The 20,769-nt window shown below is 40.2% G+C and overlaps 1 protein-coding gene and 1 long non-coding RNA gene across 8 annotated transcripts in view; one reads left to right on the forward strand and one right to left on the reverse strand.

The window, feature by feature from the left end:
* The window catches only part of LOC103138144 (uncharacterized), a 28,375-nt gene extending 19,357 nt beyond the window's left edge, over positions 1-9,018 (forward strand). The window contains exons 2-3 of the long non-coding RNA XR_476230.1: positions 8,689-8,751; positions 8,819-9,018. This is a non-coding gene — a long non-coding RNA (uncharacterized LOC103138144). The remainder of the gene's footprint in view (positions 1-8,688; positions 8,752-8,818) is intronic.
* The window catches only part of gulp1a (GULP PTB domain containing engulfment adaptor 1a), a 57,643-nt gene that overhangs the window by 22,544 nt on the left and 14,330 nt on the right, over positions 1-20,769 (reverse strand). For 5 of the 7 annotated variants that reach the window (XM_007552260.2, XM_007552258.2, XM_016671609.1 and 2 more), the window contains exons 2-3: positions 10,624-10,704; positions 199-256 (exon numbers count right to left, since the gene is read on the reverse strand). In XM_007552260.2, coding sequence (XP_007552322.1) covers positions 199-226 — 28 coding nt within the window. In that variant the 5' untranslated portion in view covers positions 227-256; positions 10,624-10,704. Of the gene's footprint in view, positions 1-198; positions 257-2,927; positions 3,101-10,623; positions 10,705-20,769 lie in introns of those variants that run through there. The other 2 variants (XM_016671610.1, XM_016671611.1) reach the window with 2 other exon arrangements.

Below are 20,769 nucleotides of genomic sequence, written 5' to 3' on the forward strand. Positions count from 1 at the left end.
GTTTTCTAGTTCGAGTCGTTTTCTAGTTCGAGTCGTTTTGCAGTTCAAGTCGTTTTGCAGTTTTGCTCCAGCTGCTGGTTTGTTTTCCTGAAACCCCTCAGCGATTTGAAGCTTCTTGAAACAGAAACTGTTCTATCATCATGATCCGGACCAGAACCAGCGCAGCCCGCGGACCCGTCAGGAGCCGGTTCTGCTCACCTTTCTTCCTGTTGAAAGCGCGGTTCATCGTGGAAACGAGCGTCGGCCGATTCTCCACCTGGAAAAAGGAGAGGCGAGTCAGACTAAAGGTCCACGGAAAGAATCACAACAACAAGTGATGAGGTAAAGTTTACTGAAGGAGAGACTCCAGGAAAAGGTTTATTTATATTTATGTGAAGGAAAGTGGAAAGTTTTCCTGCAACACGGAGAGAAAAGAGCAGCTTCGGCTACAGAAACAGAGAAAATGTTGATTAAAATCAAAACTTTTCTTCCTTAGACGAATTTACAACATTCCTGACATCAAGGTCAGAATTAAAACTGCAAAACTAAAAATCACCAAGTATTTATGTCCAGTTTCTACTGCAAATATATTCATACACTTAAAACAAGATCAGACCAACTGAGTGACAGTTTTTCACCACAGTGAATGACCTTAAGATCATGAAAATGCAAACATTCAGCTGCTTTTTACCGATATTAAGGAAACATCAACTTAAAACGGATTCACAGTTTTACTACTGAGATAAAAGTGAAAAATATTTATTTCTGTTTTAGGAAAATGTATGGCACAACAATAATGTCACAAGTGCATTCCAATTTTTAACAAGCGTCTTTAGGACACAAAGAAATGTGATTTATGTCACATTAATCACATTTAACTATATTTATTGGCATTTATTGATCAATAGTGAAAAATCAAACAATCCCAGTTTAATATGTTTTTAGACATTTATTAGAATTTAGAGACAAAGATGATGAAAGTCTTAAGTAATTTATCACAATAAATGATTCGATAAATGCTCACAATACTTAAACTTACTTATTAATGATAAGATGATTGTTTCTGGTATAAATATCTCAGATCACTTGAAACAAGATAAAACTAACTTAAAGGTAACTTTCCATCAAGAAATAGGAGTTTATTTTCCGTCAATAATTCCTTAATATTGATGAAAAAGTATCAGTTCGATTGGCAGATAAATTTACTTCCAACATGGGGAAATCGCCTTGTTGCAAATGAACTGATCTGCCAAAGGAACTGAGACTGTAGTTCTTTAAAAAAACAGTCATTTCTTTGAAGAAACGTGAATGTGACCCCGGATTCGAGCAAAACTTCCTCCGCGAGCAATCGGCGACCCGGACAGCGACAAGGACAAACGGCCGCAGTCCGCTTCGTCACGGCCGACTCGCGACTCCACTCCTGCCAAAAACACGTCAGCAGGAAACACCCAGCGACGCTTTTCCACGTGATTTTAGAGCAGGGGATCCAAAGGGTGGCCCGGGGGCCATTTATGGTCCTTGAAATGATTTTGTTTGGCACCTGATCAAAAGTCAAAACTGTAAAAATGTGTTGGCCGAGACTACAGTGCAGGGCATTCTGGGTAAATACAACAAAGCTAATGTGTTACCTTAGCGCTAGTAGCAGAAATGGCTCCTGGTCTTTAGCCAAAGACTAAAGAGAAATCCTCCAACCACTAAAATCTCCATCTTGTTTCCATCTGGTGAAGAAGGAAGTTGCTCTCAGCGTCTTCAGAGGTTTTTGTGTCGTTTCCTTCAGTGGTTCTTGGTGCAGCGCCCCCACAGGCCAGGAGGGGAACAGGTTGGTTTGACTCAGAGCAGCTGGAGGTGGAGCAGATGTTCTGGTTCTAATAGAACCGGGTCGACCGGGCCACCAGGTGTGAAAACACTTTAAATCTCTAAATGGTTCTGAACTCAGTGTTTTTATTTCAAGTCGACAGTTTGAAACATTAAAAGTTTTTATGCCTCGTTTTTTTGTTGATTTGTAGAGAAATATACAACCACGATTGTTGAAAAATTATGTTTTAAGACTTTAATTCAGCTGCAGCTTCACATTGAGATTAATTCACTCTAAAAAGTCTTGTAGCTCAAAGCGTTTGATGCAAACCAGATGTTGCAAACCGCCAGTCGGTTTCCCTCCTCTCCCTCTGCTTTGTGTTGCTCATGAAACGGGAAAACTTGAAGCGGCGTGAAAACTTCTCGCTGCCCGAAGCTTCCTGCGATCAGCTGCAGAGCGTCCAGGGCGGGACGTCCACGTTCCTGCATCGGCACAAAATCTCAGCCCCACAGTAAAGCCGCGGGTTCGAACCGCCAGATCTGCTGCGTCGGGATCAGCTTCCCTCGGTTTCACCGTCTTCAGGTCGAATCAAGAGGAGCATCAGAGAAACGCATCGCCGCTCTCACTGACAGCAGGTTTTAATGGCTTCCTGTCTGGTGATTCGACAGGATCCCAGTGGGAGATCCTCTGACCCCCAACACACACACACACACACACACACACACACACACACACACACACAGTTAACACCAGGCTGCTAAGCTTTGCCGTGTTTACCAGCTGCAGGAGTTCAGCTTCTCAAACTGGAGAAAACACTTGAATGTTTGGATCAAAGTTCAGCAAAGTCTAAAAGTTAATAGAAAACACGATAAAGAAATCCAGAATCACATTTTCTGGAAGTGAACTGAGAAGTTTTACGGCTGGAAAACTATTTAAAAAAGATGGAGCCGAAGCAAAGTGCTGAATGCCTTCAAGCTTACTCACTAATCTCAGCCATATGTGTTAAAAACCAAACAGATTTTTCCTTTTCTACCTGAAATCTGTCAATCAGAGTCGGCCAGAGTCGCTGGGCGCTCGCTCTACCAACCCGAAGCGTCTTATGAACGAAACGACGGAGAGACGGAGGAAAGCAGGCGGACGAAACGCTGCTCACCGTCCTGGAGCCGCGGCGCAGAGCAGGAAGTTCCTAACAGGTTTCAGCTGCCGACCAGATGCTGCTGCGCCGCCGAGGACAGGATGGCGGCTCTGCCTTCACACTCAGCGGCTGACATCCACAAAGCCCACTTCCTCCGCCCAGGAGGAGCTTCAGGAAGGAGAAGGGACCGCCTTTCAGCAGGAATTCAGAGAAGAAGAAACCCTGAAATGATTCATCAGCAAAAATCCCCACAATCTGCAAACCTTGTAAACTCAGAGCTCAGATTCCAGCTCACACGGCGAGACGTTTACGCTGACGTTTCCCTTCTGACAATTATCATAAATACTCCAACGATAATCCAAGTTCGGATTCCAACCAGCTGTGTTTACTCGCTTTAATCCAACTCCAGTCCGTTTGCCTGGAAAGTCCGGTTCGGTTGGGAAAGTCTGAATGCTAACTGAACTCTGGTTCAGTTCCAATGAACGCCAACCAGGAAGTGGACTACAGCATTCTGGGTAAATACAACCAAAGACAAAAGAGAAATCGTCCAACTGCTGAAATCTGACGCCTCTCTGTTTCTGTTTAAGTTTCTTGAAGGAAGTTGGCTTAAGGACAAATAAATCATCCTAAACCAACCAGCTACACCTCAAACGGAGCGTCCAGATTTATTGTGCCAAGTCAGGAAACTCTTTACTCCAGTTTCCCTCCTCCAATAATCTTCAGTGACGCTACGATTATCAGGACGGCCATGTTACTCCAGTCCGTCTGGGGAGGCGTTGTTAGCATTAGTTCAGCTAATTGTGACGTTAGCCTAGCACTTACTGTTAGCTTCTGCTAAGTATGGTGTAGCGTTAACTTCCCCTAAATACCATGTTGGTATAATGCTTCCCTTGTTGGTGAACTACTGCTTATGATTAGTGCAGCTAACGTTTTGGTTAGCATTGGTCACCACTGCTGGGAAGGGTCAAAGGTCATCTCCAAACAACCTGGCCGTCCCAGCAGATTCAGCCCAACATCAGAGAAATGACCAAAATCCCAAGAGCTCCATCTCAGACTCCACAGGCATCAGTTAGCAGGTTAAAGGTTAAAGGTCATGAGTCTGAACCAGAACGGCTGCTTAGAAACAAGATGGCGGCAGGTTTCTGCATGCGGGAGCGTTTAGAGCAGGGAGGTTCTGCGTTGCCACTGGATTTTTAGCTGTATCCCAGTGCTGACAGCTGGTGAGGCGGGTCCAGACTGGGTGGAAGTAGAAACCATGAAGCATCCTGGGTTGATCGGGAGAAACGAGCAGATCGAGTTTAACACATTCTGACTCCAATTATTTCCATCTCTTCCTGGATGAGAGTGTTTCTCTGGAAACGAGGAGCGTCTCTGTGGATGTCCATGTAAAGCTGAAGCCCAGACATGATTAGCGCTCCTTGCTAGCAGGAGAATATGCTCCCCGGATGGACTGGAGAAAATTTCAGAACGACAAAACCTCCTGAGGGACGGCTACTGAAGAAAACTTCCTAAACTTTGTGGTTTGTGTGCTTAAGAAAAAAAAATTAAAAGTTAGCAGGAAACATGACAATAAGACTAGATGCGTTAGGGCTGGACAATAAATCAATAACAATATCAATAGACAATACAGCTGATAGAATATTCAATAAGTAGAATGTCAACTGAACTCTGATCCAGAACCGCACGGCATTCTGGGAGATGTAGGCAAAGGAAAGCAACCTCTCAGCTAGCTAAGCTAGCTTGGTGGAATCAACTCACGCTCCGGCTCTTCGGTTGCCTAGCAACGACCTGCTGGGTAACAAGCAGGTTCAGCTCCACCCCCACCCCCCAACCTTGGTTGCCTAGCAACAAAATGTAGAGTAACCGGCAGCAGCGCCTCGCTCCCCGACTCCTGCAGGTCTCAGCCGACAGCTGAAGAGAACAACCAATCGCTTCGCTCCGATATCGGCTGGAACAAATCAACTTTCAGTCGATCCTCAACGTCCGCAAACTCCTGGCTCCCCGACCGAAAACTCACATTCAGCATCATCATCTTTGGAGAATAAACTGCATTGTCTTTTATCACCTGCCTCCTGATGGAGGTGTGTTCTGCATGAGGGCAAACAAACTACCCAAACCATGACACTTAATTGATTTATTGGTTGGTTGATTGATATACCTAACAGCCGTCACTAAAAATAAGTTGGAAAGCTTCATATTTTATTCTATAATACATAATGTCGATTTTATATAAGACATTTTTTACAGCTAGTGACATTTTATTTATTATGTATTTCATTGTTTATTTTTATTTATTTTTTAACATTTTATTTAAAATTTTAGAATATTTTCTTGAGTTTGTTCCTTTGATCATTTATTTTTATTTTGCTTTTTTAAACTTTAGTTTGAAACATATTTTTGATTTTGCTGAGTTTGTTCCTTATTGAAGGAATCAGAAACTGGGACGAACAAAGTTTGCAGCTGAATTACATAAAAATGACTGAAATTACTTTTTTGGATCATTTCTGTTGCAGAAATTCTTTGCACATATTTCATAAAACAGAATGTTTTTAACATTTATAGTAAAAATATGTTATTTCATCATTGTTTTTGGTTTTTCGGGGGAACCGGCCCGGACCAGAAGCTTCATGCATTCGTGACACGTGTGGCCAGTAAACACGTCTCAGGCTGCAGACATAAATGCAGTGAGTCTGGGCCAGCAGACGGCTTCATCATCATAACGACACGCTGCCGCGCGGCGCCCCGGCGGCTCGGAGCAGGAAATGTTTGCCTGTCAAACTCTGAGGGAAATGGAAAAGCAGCGGCACTGGAACCAATCTGCTGTCACAATTTTACACCCAGCAGGACGAATTTCAGCTGATTCCACTTCTGCTCTAATTCATGGACACAAACACACAACTTAAAAAAAAAAACTTTAAAAAGGGAATTGTTGTTGATTAAATAAGTTACAGGAGCTGCTCTATAAAAACAAGCATTTATGATTTTCATTCATCCAATAAATCTCTTGATCTCAGATGTGTATCTGCTTTTATCAATCTGTAACAAGTCGGATTCATTTTAATGTTTCTTTAAAGACAAATCTGAATTAAAGTGTATAATAATGTCTTGACCCTGGTGCAGTACCACCACGGCCTCCTAGAGGTTGCGGCCCCCGTGTTGAACACCTCTGACCGATACTGATGTGAAGAAGTGTCGCCCCCTACAGCCAACATGTGAGCTGCTGAGAAAAAAAACCAAAGCAATGATGACAATAATCTGCTACTAGCAAAGCTAACGCTTTGTTACGCGCTGTAGCAGTTTTGCTAACTCTGAAAACATTTAGCGCACCTAGCTTAAACAAACGTAATTCTTTAAGATAAATTCTTAAACGGTGACAGTGAAGCTGTTGTTCTTGCTAACTTTGAAAACATGGATGTTAGCGCATCATAAGAGCAACCGCCTGCGTCTGACGCTGCGTTTGTGCTGAGCTTGCAGTGACACTGATCTGAGCGCATGTCTGCGCTAAATTAGCAACACCACCAGCCAATCACAGACAGGACTGTAACTCACCTGCTTAAACTTTTCAATATATTTTTTGTTTGCCTTTTTTCAAGACTATAGTTGCACAGAGAGCTAGCTACCTAGCTAGCACGCTACTTCACCTAGCCTGAGCTAGGCTAACATTAACTGTGCCGGTTCTGTGGCGCCAAAACTTTGGAAAAAGAAAGCGTCCAATGTTTTTGGTTCTCTTTAATTCATCTTTGCTATCAGTTACTGGTGGATAAAAACAAACAAACAACAATTAGCCTGGCAGGGGGCAAGTAAAGCCTGGTCATTTGTGGCATTACTTTGTTTTCCCTCCTGCAGAAACTCGTTTCAGGTCGTAGTAAATGACGCCCCGGGGTCTGGACTCATCAGTGGCCAATTTGATGTGTGAAAATTGGTTTTCTGATCCCTCCGCCCGGCTAACGGGTTGAATCTGTCCCAAATGAGACGCCGGTTACGCTTTAATAACTCGTTTACAGTCGACACATTTTCATCACCGCAGCACTTTTCCAGCTCGTTCTAAATTCTCCCAAATTAAATCCAGATGGTGATTCTTTCTCTTCCTGATGATTTAAATGTATCTGTAAGATTTGTTGCTTTTACGTTGTGGGGGATTCCCCCTGAAACTTCAGTCCAAATCAGACACAACGAATGAAACCTTGGATAAAAACTCCCAGTAGTGGCGTCTCTTCCAAGCCCGTTAAGCTGAGTCTTACTCTAATCTCTCTATAGCTAATCCAAAATGCATTTCCCCATAATCCCAATAACATTATGCTACACAAGCAACAATTTTATATCAGGGATTATTTCTTAAATTTTGGAGTTTCACAGGAGGACTTAAGCTAATTATCTTGGAGAAATAATGGCTACGGTAAGTGCAGCTGTTTGCTGCCTGAACAAAAACTTTGCTTCTGCTTAAAAGTCATCCAAATATCTTCAAGGAGCTCCAGTAGCAGTCAGTGTTACAATAAATGCGAAGAAGCCTCTGACTGACGGTGGTGATGACTTGCTAACAGGTCAACATCCAGGCAGCAGAGACGATATTCCACAGCAACACGTCTGCTGATCCACCTCCTTTGCTTTGAACGGCCGTCTGGTTGGAACGATGCTGGAGGAGGGGATAACATCCCATCATGGGCAATGTGTCCTCTGGGATGTGACGGTCATAGTTATTGTTTATTTATTTGAGCTCTTATTATGCTAATCAGTTGTAAAATGAATCCCATGTTGCCACGGTTACGCGAGTGCTGCCGTTACCAATACATTTACACAGAAATGTCAAAACGTGCACAGAAGCAAAGATGCCTCCCTTCACAAACTAGACAGCTTGACTTGAGAGTTAATTACACTTTACCAAACATTTTGAATTAAAGTCTGAACCAAAGAGACTCCAACTCATGTGACTGAGTTCATCTTTAATGTTTCCTCCTGATTCTGCTTGATAAATTAATTCCCACTCTGCTGTAAAAGTGCCGAGTCGTTTGGTTTCTGTTATTGTGACGAGGATTTTCCAGCTCAGGTTTATGTTTAAAGAGGAAACCCAACAGGAGCTGAAAGGTTCAAACATCCTTAGAAGTCAGAGTTACATAGAAAAAGACGAATGAAAATGTCTTTTTCCTCTTCATCGCGTTAATAACCCGCTGACTGATCTGGGGAGACGATTATCAGAGGAGCTGATTGTTAAATGGAGCAGGAATCACCAGAAGGCTTTTCAGTGTCTGCACAGACTAAGACTTCATGAAGCTGCAGGAAAAAACAAACAAAATAGCAAAGCTTTGATCTTATTGATTTTATTATCACTTTGCTTTTCTTTCAAAATCTCCTGTGAAAAACTCTCTATCAGTAAAGACTTTTAAAATAAATCTGGATGCTTTTATCACAACTTCTGCCCTCATATGGCGTCACATTCCTGCCAAACATTATGATGAGAGCTCTGCCAGCAGCAGGCGCTGCTTTGTGATGCTCTGTGGCAATTAATTCAATTTTAGTTTTATCAACATGACTCTTTTCTTAATCCAGTCTGGATTCAATCATCTGTAAATTTCTATGAACTGATCACTGAACGGGTATTTGTTTTTTTTCTGTTATTTTGTTTCATGGGTCAACCAATCGCAGCCAAAACGAGACAAATCGTTCAGATGTACTGGCTGTGTACAAAATTAATAAAAATAAAAAAGAAAGTTATGCACATTTTTGTCATGTTGGGTTTCCTCATCACCACAATGAATGAATATTTTTCCTTTGTGGCCAACAGGCACAGAAACAAAATGAAAGTTTCTTCAAGCTGCACCTTCAGCCCAACATGGCAGAAATCCTGGTGAGCCATTAAGGAAATTTATGTTGATTTGAACTGAATATAAATGTGATTTGTTTGACCTTTACAGGCAGGTTTGTTGACTGCAGCTGGGCTCTGCGTGTCACCGAACATTTAAACCAGCTGGGCATCCCGTACAGACACTCAACTTCTTTACACAACGGATCAGGATTCAGACGCCTGAGCAGCACAAACCTCTGGATTTATCTTCTTCTACACGCAGGAGAAGGAAAACTCTGGGCTGAAAACCAATAAATCACACAATGAATCAAAATAAGCTCATTCATTTCCATTTGCATGATTTAATGTTTTTCTCTTTTTTAAAAAAAACTGGTTGATAAAAGTCTTCAGTTTGCTGCTTTCGTCTCAAACCTTTTTTTGCAGGATAATTTTATTTACATAATATTCATAATTCATTTTATTTGCCGTTTCTGTTTTATTTATTCTGTGTATCTAAAATGTCTCCCAGTTCCAGAGTTAAATGTTTATTAGACATTAAAGTTTATTGATCTGTCACAACGTCTTCTTGCATTTTTATGCCTTTACATTTATATTACTTGAAAATTGTCTCAAAACAACAATTTTATCGTTTCTCTCAGTAACTTCTGGGGAAAATGATGGTTCAGTGTCATCATGAGAGGCTTAATAAACACCTTCCTGTAACCGGCAGACAGGAAATAAACACTCAGAGTTGGTAAAAGAAGCCGTGGGCAGCTAATTTACATATTTATAAGTTTAATAAAAATGTGAAAACTCAATAAATAAAGTAAACAATCCTAAAACAAAGGAAATGGTCTGATATTTGCAAACCATTGCAAGGTCTGTGTTCTCAGCACCGGGAGCAGGACGCGGGTCGCTATGAGGGTTGCCGTGGTTACTGTTGTCTGATAGCATCAGCTAGCATGTTGTCAGCATATTTCAAATGTTTATCACAGCATAATGAAATAAATTCTGCAACCAAACAGACATCAGTGAATGAGAAACATTTTCAGTATGACGAGAAAAAAATTACCTGAAGTTACCGACTAATTTACAAAACTGATAGCTGTTGATCATGATCATCATCTCTCAATGAGATGTAATCCCTCTAAATAACACAAACTAATCCGGATTAGGGATTTCCCAGAATTGTACATTTCCATAAGAGCAGAAGTTAGATTTCGCGTACAAAGGAAAATGAAATAAGGTCCTTTCAGTTAGCAGTCATTTTGCGCTGGTCCATTTTTCCAGTTTTTATGTGAAATAAAAACAAACTCTAGTTTCCAAAGAGTGTTGCTGTGTTTGTACAGATAAATCCAGTAATCCAGATGTGAAAATCAGATTTGGCTGCAGTGGTAAACTGAGGCACCAGGAGCCTCGGGTCCCTGCTCAACATAAAACCTGGTCCAGTAAAAACCACTGGACCTTTGTGATTTATTTACTATAAAATTTAAATCAAAGCACAAAAATCTGGTTAAAAAAAGATAAATAGTTTGTGCTTTTAATTTTTGGAAATTTTTTAATGTGATTTTTTTAAATATCTGCATCAATATCTATGCATATAAAGAGCAATGCTCTACAAAACCATTGGTTGGCTTTCTTCTGCTAAATAAAATATTGAAATTTGACAGCAGAGGGATTTTCTTTTCCTTCCTTTCTCTCCTGCTGTGACATTTATCTGCAGAATAAATCCTCCACAGAAGGAAGAAGAAAGGTCACCAAGGTCCTGTTTCTCCAGAGCCGATAAATAAAGTGGCTTTAAAGCGTCGCCGCTCTCCCACCCAAACGGACCGTTAAACTTCTGGTTACGCCCCCTGCTGGCTGCTGCAGAACTGCGATGTGAATCGTTCTGCGCAGGAATCAGAGTTCGGTTGGTGAAGTGTTGACTGGAGATACCTCACTGCTGCTGTGGACCGCGGATGCTCAGGACTCCAGCTTGTGCTTCACTCATCGGCGCGCCGAGACGCTCCTGGCCGTCTGTGGAGACGGAAACAGAAACTTTCACACAGCTGAAAACTTTCATTTGAGTTAAAAACTTACTTCCTGTCCGTAAGATTACTGTGTCTTTAAATAATCCTGGGAATCCCAGATAATGATGTCATAATGCTGTGAGCTTCTGATAGGTTAGTTCATATCAGCAGAGTAAAACTCAGACACATCTGCAGATTCATCACAAGTCAAGTTCAGTTTTTCAAACACTAAAAATAACAAACAAAAACTGAAATTGGGAAAATATTTTTGTTAAATGAAATAAATAAAAACAGTAACTGAATTGGAAAAACTGGAATTAATTGGAACTAAAACATACTGAAATTATACATATAAAATCTTTTTTTGTTTCGTGTTTATGAATCTATTTAACCTTTTTGAAATGGCTAAACAAAATGGCGACGACAAAAGTTTGAAGAAAACACCAGAGTTGGTCGTTCAACTTTATTTTATCGTTTTTTGAATATTTATTACTGAATCAATGTTTGCATAGTGACCATTTTAAATTCTGCACCTAAGAAATGAACCATAACATGAAAAAACTAAAAGTATTATTAAAAACTAAACAATAGTTAACAGATAACCAATAAAAACTAACAAACACGCTAAAAACTGCTTAAAACCTTTGATCACTAACAACTGGAACATCATAAAGTGAGTCTCTCATTAGATCTAATCCCTCTAAATAAAACAAAATAATCCAGATTAGGGTTTTCCTAAAAATGAACATTTTTAGCCAACATAGAAAATGAAACACATTCATTTCTACCCATTTGGCCAATATGAGTCATTTTGACTGCAGGAGTTTTTATCCGTTTTAGTTCAATTTTTCCAGTCAGACATAAAACAAAATAGATTTTAGTCATAATAATAATATAACAATAAATTCTTGCTTTCTATCTGCAGGCCAGTTGTGATTTTTCTGAGTTATTATTCTATAACAGTAAAATCCAGACAGATTTGGTCTCACTAAACGTTGTTTCCGTCGGTAACAGACGGGCAGAACATGGAGCAAAATGCTAAAAGCATCGCGTGGCAGTCAATCAGCTTGATTGATTTTAAACACAGCGCTCATTGGAGTTTATGCCTGGCTTTCTTAATGCCACTGAATGTCGCTGGACGTCGGCCAAATCCGATAAAAGCGTCTGTCCTGCACAAGATGTGGGACGTCGTCTCGTTTTATGGGAGGAAGGGACAAAACGTCCCAACGGGACATTTGGTCAACATGCTGCAGAAACGGGTCTAAAAACAAACGTGGAAAAATTCAGGCAACGTTTCAAAACAGCCAGGTTTCCACAGATGGGTAAAAAAATGTGTTACAAAAGTGACTTAAGGACAAGAAAGGATGGGTATTTATCAGATCGTTTATGGTCACTATGAAACATTTCTTATGATAAGACAATAAATTCCAACTAATGATGTCTGAAACCCCAAAAACTGCCTGAACTGTTGTAATTATATTTACAGTTTAGCTCATGTTTTGTTCCAGAGCATCAATAAATATTAAAACATTTCAAAATAAAATTAAATGCAGTTACCACGTAGAATAACCATTGGTGGACATCGCTAACTGAAACGTTAGCTGTGCTAACCCCAATGCACCAATCACAAACACTAGCATTAGTGTAGCACTAATGCTACACTAATGCATTAGTGCTACATGAACATGCCATTTAACCAGAGCTAATGCTAATCCGCTATACCAACATAGTATGTAGCCAGAGATAATGCTAAAGAGCTATACCAACATAGCATGTAGCCAAAGCTAATGCTAAAGTGCTACATGAACATGCCATTTAACCAGAGCTAATGCTAATGCGCTATACCAACATAGTATGTAGCCAGAGATAATGCTAAAGAGCTATACCAACATAGTATGTAGCCAGAGATAATGCTAAAGAGCTATACCAACATAGCATGTAGCCAAAGCTAATGCTAATGCGCTATACCAACATAGCATGTAGCCAAAGCTAATGCGCTATACCAATATAGTATGTAGCCAAAGCTAATGCTAATGCGCTATACCAACATAACATGTAGCCAAAGCTAATGCTAATGCGCTATACCAACATAGCATGTAGCCAGAGCTAATGTTAATGCGCTATACCAACATATTATGTAGCCATAGCTAATGCTACTGTGCTATACCAACACAGCATGTAGCCAAAGCTAATGCTAATGCGCTATACCAACACAGCATGTAGCCAAAGCTAATGCTAAAGCGCTAAAATCAACTAAGCTAAGAGCCACCAGCTGTGATAAACTGAGTCCATTATATTTCTGCAAAACTTTTTCAATATTCTGCTAATTTGAAAGAAACAATTTGACATTTTCTGTGTTTCCACAACCAAAACTTCAACACAGATGTTGAACTTCATTCAACTGAAAGTAAATTAGCGCTTTAGGATTTCTGTGGGAAAATGTATTTAGCGGAAGCTAAGTGTGCTAATCGCTGTCAAAGTTTATAAACGTAATAAATGAAAAGTAAGTCCTCCAGCAACTGTACAACAAAAATAAATATTAATAAATCATAATAAATTCTCTTATGGTTGTGTAAAATGGACCATTAAGAAACCTCTAATTTACAACAAAGAAACACAGAAAACAATTTTCTCCTTTATTATTAGGAATAAATAATGAAATATAAATATTTCTGATGATCAAAACTGACCTGAAACAGGAAGAGTTCAGCTTCTGGTCTAAAGTTTTAAAGAATAAAACAGATAAACTGTTAAAAACAGAAAATATTCTGTGACTAAGCAGCTGATTCAGCTGTTTTCTCTCATGCGAAACATTAATAAATAAGCAGCTTAATCACTTCTAGTTCAATCAAATGTTTTACTCATTTAATCCAGATCATTTTAATCCTGTTGAGATTTCTGAGCCGTCGGTGTTTAATAAAGAAACAAAGTCATTGATCAGATGTGGACAAAATAAAATAATCTAATGTATGATTTGTGTTTTTACTGGGAATCCAAAAGCAAACCGTCAGTTCAGCCGATATCTGAGTGGGAAGAAAAAACTCACAGCGGAGATGAAACAGTTTGAAATAAATTAAGACAAACTTTTCTATTTCTTGGAGCCCTGCAGCGTCTCCAATGTTTTCCTCAAATGCCTCGCAGAGATTAATTTAAAAGTGCAGAAAAGAGTTCAGACAAACTTTAAATGTAGAAGATTCTGCAAATTCATGCTTGGTTTGCACTCATTAATATTCTCCAAGCAAAAACAAGAAAATGCTGAGAAGCAGAACGTGACGAGACGAAGAATCAGAAATCCGAGTTCTGGCTTTACGTTTCTGTTTTCAGCACAAACAAACCTGGAACCCGACGTGGAAACGTTTCTGCAGATGGATTTTCTTTCACATTACACCCAATAACAGAGCGGAGGCGAAAAGCAAACAGTGGCCGCGCCAACCGAACCCACAGCTTCTGTTTCACAACTCAGGAAACTGATTTTTCAGGCTCTGCTGAGAAAAATGAAATCTAATCGATTCTGATGTTTGGAAATCAAACTGAAGGCAAGAAGAGAGAAAAACAAACAAACCAAATCTACATAAAACAACTAATAAGAAAAGACTGATCAAAAGTAAAGATAGAAACGTAAATAAACAAGAAAGAAATGATTAATCACGATTAATCGTGATTAATCATGATTAATCGATTACTGAAGTAATCCTCAACTAATTGGTAATTGATTAATCGTTAACTGGAGCAAACAAACTTTAAAAAGACAATTTACTGAAAAAAAAAAACATGTTCAGAGTCAAGACAGGATAAAAATATGAACATTTTGTTTCTAAGATTTTTCATAACTCAAAAACACAAGAAACTGATTTTTTCAGCCTTCGATGAGAAAAATTAAATCCAGTCGATTCTGACGTTTGGAAATCAAACCGAAAGCAAGAAATGTGAAGAAACGGCCTAAAAAAGAGTGAAACATGATTTCATCAGTTCAGCATCTGCGTCCTGTTTGGTAAAAACGGATCAAGTCCTTCAGGACGTCTGCAGGAAATTCTGCTGAAGTAAAAGTTTGTGGCGCGTTTGTGCAGCGAGGCAGAAAGTCGACTCTTCCAGGAATGACTCGGAGGGTTCTGCATGAACCGAAGCCTGAACTCGGCTCCCGCCTGCTGAGTGAACAAAACCACAACGAAAACTATCGATTTCTCTGCAGCAACAAAAACACTTCAGAAAAGTTACGGCTAAATAATAAATTTAGGAGACATAATGTCAGTTTCTGGTGATGATCGGATCCAAGATGCATTTCAGACTGAAGATGAAAAATTTTATGAAAATAATGAAACAAGAAAATCACAAAGCAAATTAAATACTGGGAGCTTGATTAATCTGATTAATCTGATTAATCAGATTAATCAGATTACTGAAATAATTATCAACTACTTTAGTAATTAATCGTTAAAAACAGGCAATTTGCTGAAAGAATAACACAGTTGGATCAGTAATGAAGCCAAACTGTACAAAACATTTATACTAAGAAAAGACGGATCAGAAAGGCCGAAACATAAACAAGACAGTAATGATTAATCGCCATTAATCAATTAATCGTTAACTGGAGTACACACAGACTCAAAATAAGGTGCTTGTTAAAAATATTTTAGAGTAATTAAGTCAAAATTGTATAAACATAAATATTTTGCATTTAAGATAAAAAAACAAACATTTTTGTCTGAAACTGGTGGAAAAGTTTTAGTTTCACCTGATTCTGATCTACTAAAGGAACTCTGTGTTTTAGGCAATAAAATGTTTATTTTCTCAACTAAAAGAGGAATTGATTTGTTTATTTAAAATATTTCTAATATAAAAAGCAGCTTACGTGGTTAAATAAGGAATCTGTAGATTTTGCCATTTTTGTAATCAGATTAATTGATTAATCGACTTCTAAAAGTTGCAGCCCAGTTATCAGCGGTTGGAGTGTGAATAGAAGATGTGAATTTCTTGTCTTCCTGCTGTCGTCTAAAGCAGCGAGCGCTAACACACCATGCAGGATTCAGACACCCGGTCTGCCAGCTTCTTCCCACCGTCGCTCTGAAAGCTGATGCGTCCTGACTCCGAGCGCTGCGGCGTTAAGATGCACGCCGCGGCACGCCGACTTCTCCACAGAGCCCTCGATGGAGCGCAGGCAGAGCGCTGACCCTCAGGAAGCAGAGCCAACCGGAGCCCCTTATCTTCCTCCTCCAGCCTGAGCACGGCTGCCCACATCCTGCTGCTCAGCCACCAGGCAGTTAGCAACAGCTTCAGCAGCGCCACACGCTAACGACGCTAACAAAGGGCTAGGTTAGCTCGACATGTGGGGGTGCCAAAACTTTCTCCAGCTGAGCAGAAACTGAAGCTACTGAGGAGGAACAATGGAGAGTCAGTTACTGCAGCTGGAAACAAGAGAAGAGGCCTAAAATCTGGACCTGAACCTTCAGAGCCACATAAAGACGGTTACAAAGTCGGCCTTCTGTCACCTGAACAACATTTACAGGACTAAAGGACTCAGCAATGTCAAAGTTCAGAAAATAAACTTTAAAATACTTCAGTTAGTTTAGCACCAAAATAAATTAGAGATATGCTGTTTTACCAGCTTTTCAGACCAAAACAGAATAAAAACCATGAAGTGATCTGAAACCGCTTGCAGAAGCAAAATGATGATGAATCATCCAAAACAGAGGAGCTAGTGTTTCCTTTCACCAACATCCTGGCTGATGAAACCATAAAATTTCACATTAATTTCTTAACAACAGAAATTTTCTGTCCATGAGAAATTAAAAAAGTAAACCTGGCAACCAAACAGGAGATAATATATTCATTTATTACAGAACACGACGCAGATCCTCATGTTTCCTAAAATAAAACGACTTTCCTCAGGAGCAATTAGAAGCTGAAAACCTTCTGAGATTTATTCACCCAGCAGAAAATATGCTGCATTTCTCATCTGAGTCCCAGCATGCAGAAAGGATCTGCAAGCAGAGCGAGGAAAGTGAAAACACACGCAGCTATTCATAGAAACATGCATTGTGCCCCAGCATGCGTCCTGAAACACATTATTATTATTATTATTAACAGAAAACAGAATGAAATGTTCATCTCCGAGTGTGAGGACGCGCTTTTTGTCGAGGCGAAAAGGGAAGAAATTCTGGAGAAAATGGAGTTTAGTTTGTGAAGAATAAAAAAACGAAGGAGGAGAGTAGATGAAGCTGCAAACTGAGTTATTATGTAACTTTCTGCGTCTCAGAGGAAACTTTCCAGCCGTTTTTCCGCTCCTCTCCTGACCCAGTTCAACCATTAACCGCTGGTCCGTGTCGGCCGCGCCGCTCCGGACCGACGGGAATTAATCGGATTTCTCAGCCGCTGCCGGCGGGCGGGAACGCTGCCTGACAAGCAGAGGCAACGCGGGATTTGGGTTATTGATGACACATCAACCAGGAGATTCCCCGACTGATCAGGAAAACAAACAAACCGGATCAGAATGAACCGGCAGCGATCCGGTCAGGAGGAACGTTCAGCAGCAACGATCACCAAGTTCCTGCGTCAACAAAGTCGCTACATTTCATGCTTTAAATAAAAAGTCGCTTGATCTGTTGCTCATTGCTCAGTTTTCCTACAAATCTGGCCAGGTTTGTTTTTTAATCGCTGAATTTTTAGTCAATTTAAAAAACAAAAAGTTTCTAAGTTTTATTCCTTTTTTAAGAAATGCTAATTTGTCGTCAGTCAGTCTATTGAAAAAAGCTTAGATTTGTTTCTATTTTTTAACTTAAAAATGAGCAAATTTGTGAAAGTTGCCAGATTTTTCACAGATTGCTTTACTGAAAAAAAGTTGCCAGATTTGCAGCTGGTCAATTTTGCTTCATTTGTTGTTGGTCACATTTTTACAAAAATCATCCAGATTTGTCACAACGAGCCGTTTTAGTCTCTTTATTGTCATCAGTCATTTTCTGACATTTGTTGCTGCCATCGTTTAGCAACCAAAAGCCTTTTTTGGGTCTGATGGTGGGATGAGACAAAGATCCGTTTGGTTCCCCTGACAGCTGAACGGGTCCAGCTCCAGTTTCTCTCTAACGTCCAAATCAACAAGCAGAGAGAAACATGAATCTGTTGCTTTAAGCCAAATTTCACTATTTTAAAAATCACATTTACGGGTTTTATTCCCCGTTTCAGAGTCAAAGTGCTTCTCAAACCGTCTTTCTCCTGAAGTGTGAAACCTTTTCCACCTTCGTGTTTTAAGACAAATCTCCTGGCAATTTCAGAGTCCGGCGCTTAAACGGGCCACGGGCCAGAACCGCCTGCCAGGCCGATCCGTCTCTGTCAGCAAACTGTGACAGCAAACAGGCTGGAGGGTAACTAAGCTGGCGTCTCCAGGCTCCTGCCAGCTTCATCTTGATTTAGCAGGTCGTCTCTGAGGTTTGGGCTGAATTTAAACTGAAAAACGGCCCGCAGTGCCGTCTGCTGCTAATTATGAAGACAAGAGGCAGAAAAAGGCGATAATAACCGAAAACGATGCAGAATCAGCAGCTGAACGAACTGGGAACAGCTTCCTCCCAGTCCAGACGACTGAAAAGATCTGAAATCTGAGTAAGACATAAATCTCTGGACTGCAGGTGTTTTAGAAAACACTAAGGAGAAAAGATCCAGAGGGAAACGCGATAATCTGAGGCGCCGGTCACGCAGCAGGGCTTGGCGCTTACCTTTGTGCTGAAATACGATGTTTTTCAGGTTATTTTTCGTGCTGCAACTAAAGTAAACCAGATTCTGTGTGAACGGGTCACGCCCCAAAGAGAAACTGCAGAAGTTACTGAACGTTGCTTCAGTCGTCGCTCTTTGAAAAAAGTCGTTAGATTTGTTGCTGCTCATTTTGAGAAAAGATTTTTGAATTTGAATCAAACGTAGTTAATTGATGCAAATCGACTCGTTAAGCAACCGACGTCCTGAAGAATCCTGTTTCAAACGAGAAAGTTTTCAAGAACAATATTTGTGTTTGTGACGCCAAGTTGTAATAATTTTTATCATAATTTGTATCGTTATCACGATAGCAGCACCACAACATATCACAATAAAAGTCCAAGTTCATATCACCCACCCGAATTCAAGGGTGTTTATTTTTATTTTCTAATCTACGGAAGCACATTTCTGCCATAAAATAAAAAATAAAAGCCAAACAGAAAGTCACATTTCTGAAAACAAAAGTCATATTTCGACTTTCTAAGTCAATTATGAGCCAGAAGACCAACAGACTCCTCTGGATCAACACCACAGATTTATTTTACAGTAAAACTTTGTTGTTCATTTTTTAGATGTATTTGGTGCCAAACGTAGTAAAATCTGGTCCTGATTTGCCCCCATGCTGTTCACCGGGAACAATAAGAGGAATTCAGAGCTAAAAATACGATGGAAAGTTCTCCTGTCAAAGGAGGAACTGTTCTCCCAAACACGGATCTGAAGACAATCCTCCCTCTATCACTGGAGAAAACTCAGATTTTCCATCAAGCTGAGCCACTCTGGGTGATTTAAGGCAGGAATGTCTTCCATTATAAAAGCATTTCTTAGTTAATGTCTGACAAACCGGAGCTGCTCGGTCAGCTACCCATGGCTGTAAAGCCAACCCAACAGCAGATTTATCAAAAACTTGACATGTGACGGCTGTTTTCTGAAGTTATCATCCAAACCTGCTCCATGTTCTGCCGGCAGCAGAACCTTCCTGTAGATAAATGCTTTCAGGACTCAAACGGATCGATGCTGGGAACTTCTGCCGCCATCTGAAGATGTTAATTGGCTCATTTCTCAGCACTTTGGGAACAGTTCATGAATATCTGAGGACAACCGGTGGAGGTTTCTGCCGTTTGAACTCCCACATCGGAGGAAAAAGTCAGTCGCAGTACGAAGGAAAACACAATTAATTATAATTAAATGATCTGAAAATATCTAAATTTACCTCAGCTGTGCCAAAACAACACAAGATTTCCAACTACTACTCCTTAATAAATGATAGTGAATCTAAAATAGAAAGGTCAAAGGTCACTTAATAGCTGCAAGGTGCCAGAACAAACCTGGAACCTTTGTATTCACATAGTTTCTGTTACGCCCATAAATCTGACGCACAAGCAACATCAGCTAACAACAACAATGGACGACAAAGCCGCTTCTCTCAGCCAACAGGGAGTTAAAATCTGCTTCTGATTGAAATCTGGAAAAGACTGTTGTTGTGTTGTGCTAACAGGAGTTAACCTATCAGCAAAGCTATGCTAGCTAAAAAGCTAACTGTGCTAACCATAAACAACTAATCATGAACACGAGTTCCGCTAACGCTAAAGCGCCATATACATGATGTTTAGTAGTGGAAGCTAATGCTAAAAATTTATAGACTCAGAAAATTAAAGAATGTATCTGGAAAAATAAATTTAGGGAAAGCTTAATATTTTCAAAGTTAACAAAACCGCTAAAAACTAAAATTAGCTCCTTTGTTAGCGTACTAGCCAGTAGCTCCAGAGCAGCAAAAATAAAGGTGTGGCTGTGGGTTCGTTTGTGTGAAACCTGGTGAGGATTCATCACATCAAATCAACATGTTTGTTGAACATTTTGTCAGCAAAACGTCCAGATTTACAGAAAATATTCCATAAAACCTCAATCTGTGCTTTTCCCTTCGGCTTCAGCGCTCTTCAGAAACGGCTGAAGTGAAAGTGAAGCGTCTGCCATTTCTGATTCATTTCATTATGAAGAGCCAAAGAGCTGCATTTGTTCCCTTGAACATATTCACTCTAAGAGAAATAAATATATAATATTCTGCAAACATGTACAGAAAGAAACAGCATAAGTAACTGGAGATGAATGGGCGCCTCAGAGCGTCACAGAAATCGAACCGTTTTATTTATGCCGCTCCGGGAAACGCTGAGCCAGCACAAAGAAACTCAGGTTTTTCTCTAAGTGCATCTGAGGGAAATATTCCTGCTTCAGTGAGCAGGCAGCCGGACTGTTCAGGTAGCGATGCGCGGACCTCGGCCTGATCTCACCTGGCCTGATCTCACCTGATCCCATCTGGCCTGATCTCACCTGATCCCAT

The sequence above is a fragment of the Poecilia formosa genome, unplaced genomic scaffold (genome assembly GCF_000485575.1).
Source record: "Poecilia formosa unplaced genomic scaffold, Poecilia_formosa-5.1.2 Scaffold47, whole genome shotgun sequence".
NCBI classification, from domain to species: Eukaryota; Metazoa; Chordata; class Actinopteri; order Cyprinodontiformes; family Poeciliidae; genus Poecilia; species Poecilia formosa.